The sequence below is a fragment of the Centropristis striata genome, chromosome 1, assembly GCF_030273125.1.
Source record: "Centropristis striata isolate RG_2023a ecotype Rhode Island chromosome 1, C.striata_1.0, whole genome shotgun sequence".
Lineage (NCBI taxonomy): Eukaryota > Metazoa > Chordata > Actinopteri > Perciformes > Serranidae > Centropristis > Centropristis striata.
Genome location: NC_081517.1, coordinates 24,777,135 through 24,794,308, shown reverse-complemented (window position 1 = coordinate 24,794,308; position 17,174 = coordinate 24,777,135). Strand labels below are relative to the sequence as shown.

General features: G+C 37.7%; 1 protein-coding gene across 3 annotated transcripts in view; it reads right to left on the bottom strand.

Moving 5' to 3' along the window:
- Window positions 1-17,174, bottom strand: part of tenm3 (teneurin transmembrane protein 3) — a 207,255-nt gene that overhangs the window by 35,407 nt on the left and 154,674 nt on the right. For all 3 annotated transcript variants that reach the window (XM_059335424.1, XM_059335432.1, XM_059335440.1), the window contains 11 exons: window positions 14,103-14,227; window positions 13,511-13,618; window positions 11,662-11,816; window positions 8,453-8,554; window positions 6,472-6,645; window positions 6,204-6,263; window positions 5,820-5,982; window positions 2,718-2,856; window positions 2,090-2,195; window positions 1,625-1,767; window positions 356-534 (listed from right to left, as the gene is read on the bottom strand). In XM_059335424.1, coding sequence (XP_059191407.1) covers window positions 356-534; window positions 1,625-1,767; window positions 2,090-2,195; window positions 2,718-2,856; window positions 5,820-5,982; window positions 6,204-6,263; window positions 6,472-6,645; window positions 8,453-8,554; window positions 11,662-11,816; window positions 13,511-13,618; window positions 14,103-14,227 — 1,454 coding nt within the window. The remainder of the gene's footprint in view (window positions 1-355; window positions 535-1,624; window positions 1,768-2,089; window positions 2,196-2,717; window positions 2,857-5,819; window positions 5,983-6,203; window positions 6,264-6,471; window positions 6,646-8,452; window positions 8,555-11,661; window positions 11,817-13,510; window positions 13,619-14,102; window positions 14,228-17,174) is intronic.

The following is a 17,174-nucleotide window of genomic DNA, read 5'->3' as shown; positions in this document are numbered from 1 at the left end:
ATGACTAAATTCAACTCGATTTTTAATATAAAAATGAAACATTTGCAAAAAGTCTTGTAATATCCTCCAATAACACTTCTGGGTTGACATTTTCAATTTCCAGGAGTGCCCTATATATGGATAAGAATTGTTCAAGGTAATTAAGGGTCTTTTAAAACAAGTTGGGATTATTTCTGTCTGAATAACAGCCACCTGTCAGTGATTGAAATGAAAATTGAACTCAAAAAGAAAGTTTCTACAGGGACAATATTATACAGTGTGATTCACATTCTAAGGGCATCGGCAATGTAAATGGTGTCACATTGTTTTGCAAACTTTCTTCCTTACACACAGACACACTGTGTAAGAAACTTACCCTGCACCAGAGTGTAGAAGGAGTCTATTGATGACAAGTTGGTTGTGATGGAAACATCCTCATCCCTCCCTGACGTCTCGATGTCCACAGCAACAGCCCCTGACGACATGTCACCATGGAGATTGGTCACCACGCCAGTGGGGAAGGTCACATTAGTCAGACGACCCTCGCTGTCATAGCTACAAGGACAGATGCAGGGAGGGAGGAATAAAGGGGCATTAGCTGCCATTACTGTAATGTGCACTATAGTTACAGTGTAAAAAGTAGAAATCTACATGAGACACACACACACACACACACACACACGATGGCCCGTTTCTTACAGCTGAATGTGCTAAAGCTGGCTCTGAGGAGCAGCAGCTTCTATTCAGCAGGAGGGAGAGTTTGGAATCTAATGTTTTACAGTACTGTGCAAAAGTCTTAGGCAGGTGTGAAAAAATGCCTACACTGCAAAATAGGTGTGTCTAAAAAGAAGATAAAAACACTAAATCTGAGGGAAATGATCTTGCTGCATGGACAGATAATTTCACTTGACAAGATTTCTTAAATTAAGATCTAGAAATAATCATGTTTTGTATGAAATAACTCGTAAAACAAGATAAATTAAAGCTGCAAGCAGCGATGAACTGGCCGGAGCAGAGTGCACTGCAAATTATTTGTTTCTTACCAGGATAACAAAAACTTTGGATTTAGAAGTGTTATATAATTTATCTTGTTTTAAGAGTTAATTTCTTATTTTAAGCGTTCAACATGCTTATTTCTAGATTTAATAATCTTAATTTAAGAAATATTGTCAAGGTAAATTATCTGTCCATGCAGCAAGATCATTTCCCTCAGATTTAGTGTTTTTATCTGGTTTTTGGACACACCTTTTTTGCAGTGTAGAAGACTTGATGCTGGTTTTACAGCATGTTTTCACACCTACCTAAAAGTTTTGCACAGTACTGTATATTGAATACATTTTTGCTCAGTCATGAAACTGGCTTAAATGTCTCTTGTCAATGTACTTATTGATTGGTGTCTACTGAACCAACAAAATGTAATGTCTAGATATCATTTCTCCACCGTTTCCACAAGTTTGAATGTATGTTATAAGGTTAATTTCAGATGCAGATCATAGTAGGTGATGTTATTATGCCAATGCTATAAATAACAGTTAATATACTTTTTGATGGCTTTTGACATGTTATAAATCCGACTGTCTGTCCATCCATCAGCACATAGCAGTGCATACACGTAGTCAAATGTAAACACTATAATGCTGCTCACTCATAGAAGGTAGTCCAGCCTATTTGGATGCTCTTGGTAGCCAGCAAGCCGCTGTTGCCATGGTAACTAAACAGGACCAGTTCCTGACCCTGAGCCGTGAGAGTCTTGAGACCTCCATTAGTCCCGATGGTCAGCCAGATAACCTATACACACATAAACACACACACAGAGCCACAGGAAAACAGGGTTACATTCAGACTCTGTCAGTACTCTCACACTTCATGTCAGCAGTCACCTCAGACAGTAAACATCATCATACGTTTGCTTTGTTTTTATAATGTTTTTAATATTGTCAAATGTTTCAGGGTGTTTTTCTTGAAACTTTTGTATTCATCACTGTATTTAAATGAATGATGAAAAAGAATTACTGGTTTATTAGTTGGCTGCATGCAGTTTATTTTTTAATCAATATGTGTTTTTATATCTTGAAGTTAAATTTTTAAAGCAAAGACTTGCTCATCTCACCTGATTGTCAGGGGCCACCACACGTACAGGCATCCTGTTGGTGTCTCTACGGATACGGAGGGTGTTCCCGCTGCTGTCCGTCACTGCCGTTACATCCTCCTCATTGCTGTGAAGGAATGGAGGGTGACAAAGGAAAATTTTCAGAAACAAAATGTATTTTTGAGATTTAAATGAAGAGAAGAAATACACACAAGGTCATTTCTTACTTCTTTTGCAGGGGATGTGTTACAATCATATTTGCTCTGGGGGAAAAAATCTGGTAACACTTTACAATAACCATCATTTATAAACCATATATAGGCCATTTAGAATGGTAAATACATAATTTATTAATGTTTAACTAACTAAATAATTTATAAATGCAAATAGAAGGTATATTGATGTAAGTTTATAGTTACTTTCCATTAACTAACAATTAGATTTAGTTGCACTGATTATAACCTTTTTAACACCATATTAAGAAATTAGTTGAAAACATTTAAAGATTAAATATGTATAGCACTTTGTAAATGGTTAATAACTGGTTTATAAACCATCTATAAACATCACTTAGTTGGTTATTGTAAAGTGTTACCAAAAATCTCAGTGAATTCACAATGAAGATATGTTCATAGTCATAAAAACCCACCTGTAACTGAAGTTGTATTTATAGTCTCCAGTGACAAGCGACATGGTGAACTGGTGAGTCCCATTCCCATCAAACACATAGAGCTCCTGAGAGGCTGGAGAGGCCACTTCATAGGAGCTGGGACCTGAAGCCAGAGAGCCTGAAGACACACGTGTTGTTTCTGTATTATTTCATTTGAATTGTATTATTATATACTTTGTCTTTATTAAACTCATACAGTATCTTCCCAAGGCCGGATTAACCATATGGGCAACAGGGCAATTGCCCTGGGGCCCACGACCTCTAAAGGGCCCAGGGCAGTGTGGACACAAGCTAAATATCTGATTATCTCTCGCTGATATGTTCAACTGTCCATCGGAGCCGTGGCTCAAAAATGAATTTTGAGGTGATTTCAGGGTGATTTCTGTTTAAAATGAGCTGAGGACCAAAATGCTACTTGATTCTTGATTCTTGATTTTTGTTTGTGTCTTGTCTTCCTCTGTGATAGCTCTATCAATTCAATACACTTGTGCTGCTGGGAATAGGTGTTGGTAAATAAATATCGGATGCTTTTAAAGTGGTTGCTTACTTATTTTTTTGTGAAAATTGAGGACACTTCCTTCCCTATCTTTTTTTATCTTTTTGTACGGCCTTCCAAATAAAATGTATTATTATTATTATTATTATTATTATTATTATTATTATTATTATTATCATCTATGTAGTGGGTCAATTTAGCCAGATTATACTGATGCTGATGTGTTTTCATAACGTCATATGTGAGTGAGTGGCCTTGACAAGGAAAGGGTACATGGAAATGCACTTGATGACAGTTAGTTATTGATGTATTGAGTATATTAACTGTATATTACTGTAATTTATTCTGTATTTTGCCAGATTATGGTGATTCTGGGGTCGTGATGATGGCGCCCTTGAATATTGTTGCCCAGGTTACAGCAAAGTGTTAATCTAGAATACAGGGTTTGCAATAGAATGATGTTGTTAATTTTCTTTCATCGCTGTCTATAATGGGTTAGGGTAAGGGTTAACCCTAACCCATACAATTAAAATTATGGACAGAAGGGACATTTCCATTCAAATCAACAGAGCATGGTGGTCAGAGCAATAGCCATTTAATTTGAATCGTTGCCACTGAAAAGAACTGTGAGTGCTGTAGAGTTGTAGAGCCCACCTTCTGTATAAACTGGCTAATGGCAATCGTAAGTTGCCAAAACAATGAGGTAAGAGTTTGCAGCAGTGACTATCAAACAAGCTTTGGAGAGTAGGACCATGGAGAACATGGTGTCTTTGTGGAGAGGCTTTGGTGCATCTCTGTTACCTTCCTGCTACAGAGGAATTAAGGATTGCTGGATTAACTGCTTCATATTTGTAGTGGTGGGTCATCAAATTATATTCATTTAAACAACATTATGATTTTTTTTGTATTAATGTATATGTATTATCTAGATTATCTAGTTTCACACTAAAAGGGCTGTTGTTTGCAGCGTATGACCATCATAAACATGGTGGAAGTGTACTGGCAACAAAATGGCAAAGTTCACAAACGAAGAGGAAAATATAATATTAGACAAAAATAAAGAAATTCCAGGAATATACATATATATACACTGTATACACTGAAAAAAGTGTAACATGCAGTTGTTCATTCAAACTAATAACTGCCATTTAAAAGAGGATACAATTATTGACTTGATTGTAAAACTCATTGTTTTTGCATTTAGAGACATCAAGTTTGAATTATACTGAACTAAATATACGTCCTAAGGACCCAAAACAAAGTTTTTGATTTCTCTCAAATTTTGATAAATAAATACATTTAATGTAATCTGTTGGCCAAGTGTCTTTTTTATAGAGTTTATAAGGTGGGAAACAAAAATTAGTTAAGTCAAATAAAATGTGAAAAATATAGTTTGGGTATATGTAAATAAATGAACTGGTGTCAATGCAAACATTAATTCAGTTAAAGTGAATATATTAGGTTGGTTCAATTTAATTCAATTTAATAATTTGGATCAAGTCAAAGAATTAAGGTTGAGTCAAGAGCAGTATTATTGTTTAAATCAACATAAAATAATCAGGTCATAAGAAGTTACTCAGTTTAGATTCTATGAAGTCAAATATTTTAGATGTGATATCTGGACATCAGTTTTTTTAGTTTGTAGCAAGGTTATACTTTTTTCAGTGTACAGATTGATTGATTGTATACAAAAAGATAATTCAAAGTGGTAGGAAGGCTTACTTTCATGTCATGTCAGCTTTGAACTTGCTATACTATACGTGCCTCAGTGTTGTCAGATGATATCGCTCTACAAAACCACCAGACATGTCTTTGACATACATACACTGACGTGCCACATTGACAACATGCTGCTGAAGAAGCTGACAACAGATAAGTCAATCCTCCCAATGAGAATCTATATCTCATGTACTAAAATACAAAGAGGGAGAGAGGGAGAGAGAGAGAGATAGATGGATAGAGAGCCAGACAGTAAGAGACAGAGAGAAAGAGACAGAGATAGACAGAGAGAAATAGAGAGAGATTTCTTTTACATTCCTCACACTGACACCTAACCATGGAGCACCTTAGTGGTGATGCCATTTTCCAAGATAATGAATTGGTCTCTGTTATCAGTAGGATCAGGATCAGTAGATCAGTAGTGTTTTATTCGTGTCATTCAGCCTGTGAGACCATGTACAGTATGATCTTCACTATATTGCTGTAGTAGCTGTTAACCTCTTCAACAAAATCTTGTTAGTCTGCCTTGCCAGTTCATGCTGTGTTGCCACTATTCAGACCCAATGAACATAATTACAAAGGCACAATCAGTGGTTGGTGCTTATCATCGCTTTTGGTCCAAGTATGAGTCCATCTGGTCTATATTTCATGTAATAGTGTAATGACATCATGGCCTGCAGCAGAATGCAGACACCACATAACAAATTCATAGCAATTTCACCAAAAAGGGTGATGTACAAAAAGCATTAAATGGATCTTTGTAACATTTTGGCCCTCCTAAATACAGAGAGAGAGAAAGAGAGATCTGTCCACTTCAATTTGGGTGAAATGCACTATGTATAATATAATTATATATGTATACATACCAGTAGGAGGTTGGTTGCGTCGTATTGCTCGAATTCGGATGTTTCCCAGATCAGCCACGTACAGCGTCCCATCCGGCGAAACCACCAACGAGGAAGGACAATTAAGCCTAGCATCTTTAGCATAGCCGTCTCCTGTTTGATAGCAGTCACAGTTGGCGTCGTTCTGCAGGAGAGAGGGAGGCCGGGAGAAACAATGACAAGAGAATTGAGAGATAGATAAAAACATAACATGAATAATTCAAGCGGTTTTGGTGAACTGATGGACACAACTATTACAAGCAAATCAAGATTAAGATAAGAAATTAAGACATAAAAGATGAACATGGAGGACGTCAAATGACACTTTTCAGCTGATCCATATGTGAAGCAGCTGTGGAACAGTACCTTGCAGTCACAGTCGGATGGCGCTCCAGCTAGATGGGTAATTTCTCCATCAGTTGACACCTTGTGAGGTGAGAGAGATATTTTAGAAACAGACACTTCATTATATGTATTTGGCTAATCTGGGGTTCAACTCAGATCTGGTTTCCTTTGACAATTCTATTACTACTGACTAAATTGGGCATCAAAATCTATACTTCCTTGATGTGAAAATTGTTTATATGATAATCAGGAAATATTATGAGTGTACCAAATATATCCTGAAGATTACCTGTCGGATGCGATGGATTTTCTTCTCATCTGTCTCTGCGATGTAGAGGACCCCGCTGTAGGACAAGGCAATGGCTGTAGCTCCCTCTAACATGGTCTGGACCGCTCTCTTCCCCATAGTATATTCTATACCAGGTACCTGGCAGTGCATGGGACGACCTGCTACAATACGAACCTGAACACACACATACATGAATGCTGCTCATTAGTAAACACTAGGGTTGCACATCTCTCTGTGACAAACCATTCAATTTGCATCTAGATACACAGGTTACGACACAATTAAAAGAACGATATACTTTTATTACAGACCGATTCGATACAGTGCAAGAACAATTTGATTCGATTTGATTCAACGGTTAATTTTTGTTGTAGATATTTTATAGCATCACTCACAAGTTTTATATTTTATTCATCTTCTGATTCGCCATGGAGTTAAAAATCAGTTTTATTGTGGGTCTGAACAACAAAAAGACCACAAACATCTTTCTACATTTATAATAATGTAAAGAAAAATCATTCTAGAAGATTTTTTTCCCTTTCATGATTTCCCCCATTCAGATTTATTATGGATACTATCCATAATAATCCATAATAATACTGTCATTAGAAACGGACGTCGCTTCACGTGAAGCTTCGGAGGGAAGGACGTCTCATGTTTCTTAAAGTGTTTCCTCTCTCCTCGAGTCACTTCCCTGCGTCTCTCTATGCATCCCCGGTGGGCGGGACTAAGGTGCAAGTGAGGGAAGTGGGGAAGAAAATAAGAGACTTGGTAGAGACCAGAGAGACCCATGGAGTTGTGCGAGAACTGTTTTGCTTCAGCTCTTACATTGTTTTAGAGACGTTGATGCAAACCGTAAGTGTGTGAAGCCGCCAACAGATTCCAAGTCTCGTGGTACCCGATTATGACTCTACAACCGATTGAGGAGGCTGCTACCAACACAGCCCTATCTCTTACTTGTTAAACCAAATATCCGGTGCTATCGGTTTATCGTTCACAACTCTAGTGAACACACTGTTCCTTCATTCTACCATTAAGGCCGGGAAATCGGATACGTCGTTTTGTAGTATTTGTAGTTTTTTTCCACCTAATTTCGGTCTCTTGGCCAATGAAATGCATCAGAATACATGCGGGAGTGTCGCAATGCAACATGGGACTTTTCCAGAACTTTGAAATCATGGCGGAAGACGACTATAGCGGAGGAGCACCGAAGTAAGTGACGGAAGCGATCTAGATGAAAACAGCGCCGATGATTTTATTGCTGATCTGGACTTTGAACCCTCGGAACCAATCGACCAGGATTTATGGATGAGGAATATGTTTTTAGACAACATATTTTCACCGAGAACAGACAGATTTATGGCCATCTGGAGATAATAACAATAATAATACTAATTGATTTTGATGATGATATAAGAAATCGTCGACTGTTTATGTCTTACATTACTTTATGCGTCATTGAGTACTCTAAAAAGTGCAATATAGATCAAATGTATTATTATTATTTATCATTATTATGATTATGATTATGATTATTTTTTATTACAGTAGACTAATGAGAACTATGTCTATTTCTTCCAATGGTCATATCATGTTTGCATCTTGCTAATGGCCATGTATTAGTATTATGCATATGATTTTAATTCAGTCAAATGTAACATTTGCTGAGTTTGTTGATTTTTTAAAAAACTTTATTGAAGGTTTGGACAAATAAACTCAACTTCTCATGAAAGTCGCGGGTATAAGCTCTCAAACACTTTTTGAATTTCATTTCTATCTGCTACAGAGGCTGAAAAATCTGTTGAATTTCCAGAAAAACTTCAGGTTTTAGGGGGTTCTTTCAAAATCGCCCAGAGGTTTTCCAGGCATTTTTTCCAGGCGTTTTAGGCCTAAATAGGTAAACCAATATTTCGTAAAAATTCTAAAAACAGAACATGTAACGGAGAATGTGTAAACAGGGAAATGTGGGGATAGATATTACCTGTCTGTTTTCAGTGATCTGCAGCACAACGTTGTTGTCCAGGACATACATGGAGTTATCCATGGGGTTGATTGCTAGATCTGTGGGCCATTCCAAACGAACCTTTATAAGAGATGACAGAGAGGAGAGAGTTTCACTTCACATGCTACTCTGCCCTACAAAGTCTGACTGCAGTAACTATAAAAACCACGAAATTAAACTCAAAACCAAGCAGTAATTGCACTTACCACGGTCTGCTTTGGATATATATTTATATATTAATTCAAACATAAAAATAATAGAAATTATAAGTTTATTTATATCAAGACTAAAATATAACATTTCTTTATAATATTAAGTCTAAAATACACACGTAGAGTTGTTAAACACTTTTTAATACATTCATAACAAAATCAATTTGAAATAGTTTATTCACTGAAAACAAAATATAAAAGCTGAAAGAAGACAACAACATTGCTGTTACTGCACTCCGTTTCTGCATCACTATTAGGACCTTTTACAGCAAAACCAGAGTGCAGTAACTTCATTTGGGGTCAAAGGTCAAATAAATTGTCATGATTTTTGAGCATATAAATGACATCATCAATACATGTAGAAATAAGTGTCATATCACTTAAATATAACCCATTTTGCTGGCCAGTTAAAACATGTTTAAAACCTTTAAAGTTTGAGTAGTTACTGCAGTTAAACTTTGTAGGGCAGTACTGTATAGTTTCATTAAACTATAATGATGATTCTTATACAGTGTATTTCCTGGTCTGAGTGACCGCCGAGTTGAATCAATCAGCGCCCATGGCCTAATGGTGCAGTTTGATTATGGTTTAAAAATTATGGAAACGTTTTTTTGAGGCCAGTTGTCTCAGTAAAGAGAAAACAGGGAGAGCATCCACCTCAGAAAAACTCACAGTCAAGGCAACTTGACTTGTTAAAGCTACAGAGGAGTAATGGGGCGTTTAAGAAAATAAATAAAAAAACATAAAGCAAATCCAGCCTTAGGTGCAGGTTTACATGACAACAAGTTATTTTAAAGTATGAAAACTTTAAATCTAACTATATCAATCAAAATGGATTGTTTCCATTCAACTTTGATAAACTATTCTACTCTGTTTCTTGACCTTTCTTGACACAGTGTTTACTGGTGAACTAAATCATGGTGTATTGTAGTTCACATGTTCCACAAGTCAACTCAAGAGGTCAACTCGATAACTTTGAGAAGTCAAACTGAGCTAAATTCTGTTGAGAAGAACACACGGTCAGAGTTCAGATAACTTTAACTCTGCAAGAAAAATGCTCCTAACTACAATGTTCTGCTGTTCTGACACACACACACACACACACACACACACACACACACACACACACACACACACACACACACACACACACACACACACACACACACTTTTCTGAGCTACAATTCTAGTCTATTTTACAAACCTTATCTCCTGTGAATTACATACAAGTGCAACTGATTTGTGATAGCCATTGTGCCATTTTTATCTCTGTGATGTTTAGGTTTATTAGGTTTATTTTATTTGCACAGTTAGAATTACATAAAATGACAAAGATAACATATAGTGTAAAGTGCGGGGAGAGGCAGAAAACCCAGATGGGCTTATTTAAAGCCTCTGCCTAAAATTTCATAGTCATAAGACAGTAATAAACTGATAATAGAAAAATGACAATAACAAAAACAATAAAAAACAACAATGAACATGTTATAAAAGTCTATTTGTGTGTGAGTTAGAATTTTAAAACAGCAGTTAAATGGACTTTCAGACATCTTTTGAAACATTTTATAGAGATGGAGTCCTTGGGAAAAGGTATTACATAATTTAGTCCCTAAATTGAACGATAAATTGACTTCTGCATGTCAGAAATCTTGGAGGATGAAGATCTAAAGATTGACGCGTTGGATAAGAGTGAACCTGACAATTAAATTTAAAATAAGTCTTAAAGTGCTTTGGAAAGTTTTCATAATCTGAATATACCTTAAAAATAAAAACACATATTTGAGAGATATTGATGTCATGAACTAGCCTGACTAACGGCAGACTAGTCACAAATGAGATTAGTCTGGAAACCAGCCATTCATTTCTCCGTAGAGGAGGCGTAGTTTACGATCCTCCAGAGCCGTTTATTGGGCGCTATGAATGTCTATCAAAAGCGTCTGTAGGTAGCTCTTAGCTAATCATATCAGTTATACCAGATGACGTATGTAGAGCGACAGAAATTGATGTTTACATCGCCAGACTAGCCCATCTCTCCTTTGAGACTAAAATGCTCAACTTTGCTTCTGCAACGTTTTTCTGCAACATGTTCTGACTCTGGATGCTCACAGTTTACCGGAAGTGTTGGTGTGTGTGTGTGTGTGTGTGTGTGTGTGTGTCTGTGAGAGAGAGTTGCTTGCTGCTTTGCTTCTCCAGTTCTCGCTTTCTGCAAGACTATTAATTTTTACGCCTTATTCCCCCTCATGTCATTCAGCCACACACATCCACTGATTTTATGGTCAATAGACGAGCTGCTGGGGGTCTCTGGGCGGCTCCACTGTCCCCCGGCTCGTAGCGAGATCACCAGCGTTACAGCAGTGAGCGGTAGCGGGGCTAGTTGGTAGATTAGGCTTTGGCCAAATCCTGTCTGAAGCAAGGCTAGTGTGGTAGTGGTAGTGAAACAGGAGTTTAAAGCCAAACGTTGTTCTTCTTTTAAAATCAACTTTCGCTCTAAACTATTTAAAACGTCGTCTACAGCTAAAGAGAGATTGCGTCTGCTTCAGCCATGTTGGATCCGTAAGAAAACTACAAAACTACAAGCTTTCATCTGTCGAGTATTACGCGCCATCGTCTTGCCATCCCTCCCCGCTCTGTGATTGGATCCCTAAAACAGGGCTAAGAAACGGCTGTAGTTTCCAGACTGTGTGGAGGTTCAAAATGAAATTCGAGCACGCAAGGCAGTATGGGTATACCCAGGCTAGTCATGAACAGTAAGTATCTGGAGTTTCTGAAAAAGAGGGACCGGTGAGGCATGTGACTCAGATCAGGTTCCATCCTAACAAAACGTTTCAGAAGAACCAAAACTCTGTGGAATGTAGTAGGAAAGGTGCTTGCCCAAACTATATTACAATATGAAAGATATGGATAAATTAAACTATAGTAAAGTGTATAATTGTGGATTGGTGCATTTATCATATTTGTGCACTGTGTGAATGTTACCTGTCTGATGTGCATGCTGGTATCGCAGGTCAAAGGCCGTGCCGAGGTCAGATCGTTGCTGCCCAGCACTGTGGAGATGATTCCATTACGATCCACTTTCCTTATCATAGTCCCATCCACAAAGTAAATCAAACCATTTCTATCAACTGCAATCCCTGTAGGGAACAGAAACCAAGACCACAAACACAAAATGTAATATATTGTTGTGCGGTATATTATTAATATCAACTTAAATTAAATTAAAGTGAGCTCGTTCCCTTGTGAGGGGAGTCAGGATGAAGCTGCAGCAGGTATTACAAAAGGGAGACCATAAAGAAAAAACATAAATAACAACATATCGTGCCTGAGTGTATTCAAGCAAAGTCAGTCAAGGTTAATAAAAACTGTCAGAAGTGATAAAAATCATATAGTTGAATAAAAGATAAGTGCCTGTGCAAATCAAAAATCAATTTAAAAAAGGATCTGTAGAATAAATCAACATCAAATTATGAAAATGTCTGAATATATATTGACACTTTTGGAATTATATATGATATCCATATTAAAAATGTATTTTCAGCGTGCTTCCCTCAGTATAGAAAGTGACTAATTACTGTGTATTATGTACGATGTATTTTTGTAGAGCAAAGTTGTATGTCTGCACAAATTCAGGAACACAGTCATGAACGCTGTCCTCACATAGACAAAGTGGTAAGAGTTGTTTTACAGGACTGGAGAAACATGGTGAGTCATCACTGCCACATCAGGAAAGAGGACAACCAAAACTAAACAATAAAAAAGGCTAGTTTGTTGTTTGAATGTGCAAACTGCTTTGAGTGGGAATAAAGAAGCACAAAGGCCCATAAAATGTATTTTATATAACTTAGAATCAGCATTAAGAATTATGCTGATTGTTTGAAAATCTTGAGTGTAAATGATGAAGCTCTTCTGTCAAAGAACATCAAAAGCAAGATGTGTGTGTGTGTGTGTGTGTGTGTGTGTGTGTGTGTGTGTCTAGGGCATATCTCTTTGACCGTTAGTCAGACTGACCTCAGATTTCGTATGTGTCTTGCGCATGGCACGAAGGTGTGCATCCTCGATTGTGAAGATTTTTGACTTTTTTCAGACACGAGATTTTTTCAGACGCCTTTTAGGGGAGCTCCGCCCCCTTTTAGGGAAGCTCCGCCCCATTGTGTGATAGGCCTACACCTGGTCAGTAACACAGTTCACTCTGGATTTCCACCCTGACTCATCTCATCTGTAAGTCTATTTAGCCTACCTATCTTTAGGAGTTTTAAAGTGGCTACAGGGTTCGATTTTCCAATAATATTCAAATAGTTTCCAGCAAATATCAATGTTCAATGTGTAAGTGCTGGATGGTGTGATACCTTATGAAAAGTGAGTGTTTTATGGAGTTGCAGATGTTGTTGTAGCGTGATTAGCATGCTAAGCGGAGAATTAGCTTTAATCACTTATTATGTTGCATTGCTATGTAATTCGGGATGACATTCATGTTGCTTAGCGTAATGCCCATAGTCATTTGATATGAGATACTTACCGGTACATGCAATATAGTATATCAGCTAATTGGGTTTGTGTTAATGTACTTTTAGTGCAGCATGCTGCATAATGTGCTATCTCACGATTAGCATGCTAAGCGGAGATTTAAGCCCTTTCTTCCGCATCAGTTTGATCCATTGAACACAGTAAAAACAAAACTTTATTAACTGACAGCTAAGCATAATACAGACAGAAAGATAGAGTTTCTGTGTTATTTAAGGTTATCCTCCACAATGCTTTTGAAATAGGCTTGAATAAAAACCACCTGCCTATATTAATCTCTCTCGTTGTGTGTGTTTTGTGTGTGTACCTTTAGGTCCCAGTAGCTGTGCCTCAGTAGCTTTTCTTCCATCTCCACATCGTGCTTCATCAAATGGAGGACACTGTTCACCTGTACCAGCCACTACTTCTCCATTACCTGAACACACACATCATGCATTTATTTTAACACTTTCTGTCCTTTATCCTCTCCCCTGACATATTATAAACATTTAATTTATGTGGCTGTATGTCAGTGCATTGCATTGGGGGTTGAAAATGTACTAGATTAAAGTGAAATTAAAAAAAAAAAAAAAGTGCAGATTTAAGAGAATTTAAAGTGGCAAATCTGCTCGAAAAAAAAGTTGCAGATTTATGAGACAAAAGTGGGGAAGAACCAACTTTTTTCAAGCAGATTCACCACTTTAAATCTCATAAATCTGCACATTTTTTCTTGTAGATTTGACACCTTAATCTCGTAGACTTTTTCTCCAAATATTACCCCCCTCCCTTGGGTCCGTTTTTTTTACACATTCTGGCAGTATGTAATCCTCCAATATTCTCTAGGGTTGAAATTTGGAATTTGCAAGTATTTCAATGAGTGCCCTATTAAGGGTTAATGTGAAAATTAATTGCATGCTTACTGATGAGGTCACGGGCGCCGCTGAGCATCTTGGGTCGGTAGATCCGTCGAGAGTTAGTGTCAGACACGTAGAGCTGCCCTGTGACTGGGTCTGTGGCTAAATAATAACGATGAGCAGGGTTGTTGCTGTGGAGAGTTTTGACAGACAAAAGGGGATTAAACATGACAGAAACAAGAAACAATTGGTTTACTCTTGCTCTTTTTTTAATGTCAGACATTCGAACATGAAAACTTGAACATTTCTGTTCAATATCTTCATTGAGTTATTCATTTAACAAGAACAACAAAAACATGGATGGAAGGTGATGTCATGTGTTACAAAAAATAAAGCCATACAGTTTCTGTTCCTTCGCATATATACAGCATGTCGTTATGAGTAGCCAAATATACATTACACAAACCAGCATAGACAGCCACAAAAACAGACAAACAGAGCTTTCTTAGACAAAAACAACCATAACAACAAGAACCACTGGGGGTGGGCCATATCATACATAAATAAAAAGAAATTTAGCATCCAGTTTTGCTTACCACCGCAGCAGCATCATCAAGTACATAATAACTCCTGTAACCCAATATGTGTTGATCCGTACTGTATTATCTCACTTATGGTCCAGCAGGCCCTTCAACACAATGGCAGTGAGTCTCGTACCAATATACCGTTTTTCCTCAAATAGTAGCCGGGGCTTCTATTAATCAAAAATCAGTTTGGGACCCGGCTAATAATAGGGGCAGGCTACTATTTGAAGGAGGCTTTTATTAAAAAAACCGGCACTTTCTAGAGTGTTTTACACAGCGCATTGTAGCCAGTTACCCAGATGTCAGCCATATTGGAAGTACTCAGATGTAGACAAACAATGAACAGCACGCTGAATGTTCATTTGAAGCAGGATTTAAAATGTCTAAACTACTAAAAAGCCCAGAAGAACGTGCGTAAACGGCTCGACTTTACAGAGAATGACTAGGACAGCGAGAGAAACAACCATATTTACCTACAGTACTAACTCGTGTGGCCAAACTTCAAAATACAGGTGTTGTGTGGAAATCTGTTACCCGTCAAATGATGTTTCCTGAATGGTGTTCTCCATAGCATCACCTCCGCGGTTGAAGTTAGGATTTAAGTTTAAGGTTAGGTCTTGTAGAGATTACTGTTTGGGGTTAAGGTAAACTTGGGTTCATGTTAACAACTTAAAGGAGGACTGGTTGGGGTCAGGGGTCAGGTTGGTGCAGGTTAAGGTAAGGGGGACACATATCGACGGGGGAACAGACTTTGACATAACACCGGTAAGACACCCGGCTTATAAAAGAGGCCGGCTTTTGTTCACTAAAAATAGTTTTTACACCCGGTTACTAAATGAGGCCGGTCATTAATAGGGACCCGGCTTTAAATTGAGGAAACACGGTAAGTCAGGAATGGGGAGCAGATTCTATAGAAAGCATCAGTCATACATCTGGACCGATATGTGAAGTATTCCATGGGTAACATATCAAAAGTAACTTTATGGCATCCAGCTATTGTGGGGGGTTTACAGTCTATCCACTTCAGCAATATGTTCTTCCTTGCACAAAAAGTGAGACTAGAGAAGAGTCTTTTGGAATGTGAACTTTTAAGTTGTGTGTCTGCCAGTCCAAACAGTAGACAACGGGTCTTTTTTTGGGTTTAATGTCAAAAATTAGTTGTAGTTGGTTATCTACATCTTGCCAGTATTTATCAATATATCTACAAGTCCAGACACAATGAATAAAACTCCCCACCTCCACATTACACTTAGTGCACAGTTCTGATTTACTGTTATCCAGTTTGTGTCTAAACTGGGGGGTATCTGTAAACGGTGAAGAAGTCTAAATTGGGTTTCTCTTGCCCTGTAACAGACCGACATGTTGTTTGTGGATTCCCATATCCCATACTGCCTCGTCAACATCTATATTTAGATCATTAGTCCAATCTCTGCTCCGGAAAGCAGGTTTGAAAAACTTGAACATTTCAAGGAATACAGAGATGATTCCGGCGCGTGTTTGAAATGTGTCTGTGTCCTTGGTGGATTGATTTTTTCTCCAGACCACTCTGCTTGCACATTACTACATGATCCAAAGGTAATGGAAAGGCATGTAAATCAACATTTAAGGAGACTAGTTAAAAGGTTATAAGCTAAGAAATAACAATCAACAGAAGAGATATGTTGATATATTATATGTAAGTGAGAAAGAAAGCCTGTGTGTGTGTGTGTGTGTGTGTGTGTGTGTGTGTGTACAGTATGACAGCAGGCTGGTTGGTCTGTCGGTCTGAACAGACCTATTTGGGTGTGATGGGCCTTCTCTTGTCACACATTCTTAGTGATGCCTGCTGCACTGTCATTTAAAATCCATCACACACACACACACACACACGCACACACACACAGATGCAGGAATCATGCGCGAACACACACACACACACACACACACACACACACACACACACACACAGCTAGTGTAATTTATTAGACCTTAACACATGTGGGCATGTATATATATATATATAAATATATATATATATATATATATATATGTATATATATATATATATACACATATATATATACACACACACACACACACACACACGCACACACACACACACACACACACACACACACATGCATGCACACGCCTCCAGCCATATGTCTCAGTGGTTGGTGATAATCAGCAGATGATCACAGGCTGTTAATTAAGACAGCTAAAAATAGACATGATGTGTTTTTCTGCACTTATGGGGCCCAGATGTGCTGATAAGCATGCCCCTTTGTTTTGACTGAGCCGTTTTTTTTGCAGAAAAAGGAAAAAGATTGAAACATATTTAAGAATCAGCACCATATACAAAACTATGGTATCAGGCAAACCAGGAAGAGGAATGGCAAAAGTTGTAAGGAGTGATGGATGAGGAAAGCATATCGAGCACAGGACAAGTCAAAGACAGGAGGCAGGAATAAACGACAAGGGGGAAATAAATGTGAACTCAGTGACATCAGTCCTCCCGAGAGGAAATTATGTTTTAATCAAAAAGTTAAATTTAATTGAGACTACAATTGGATGA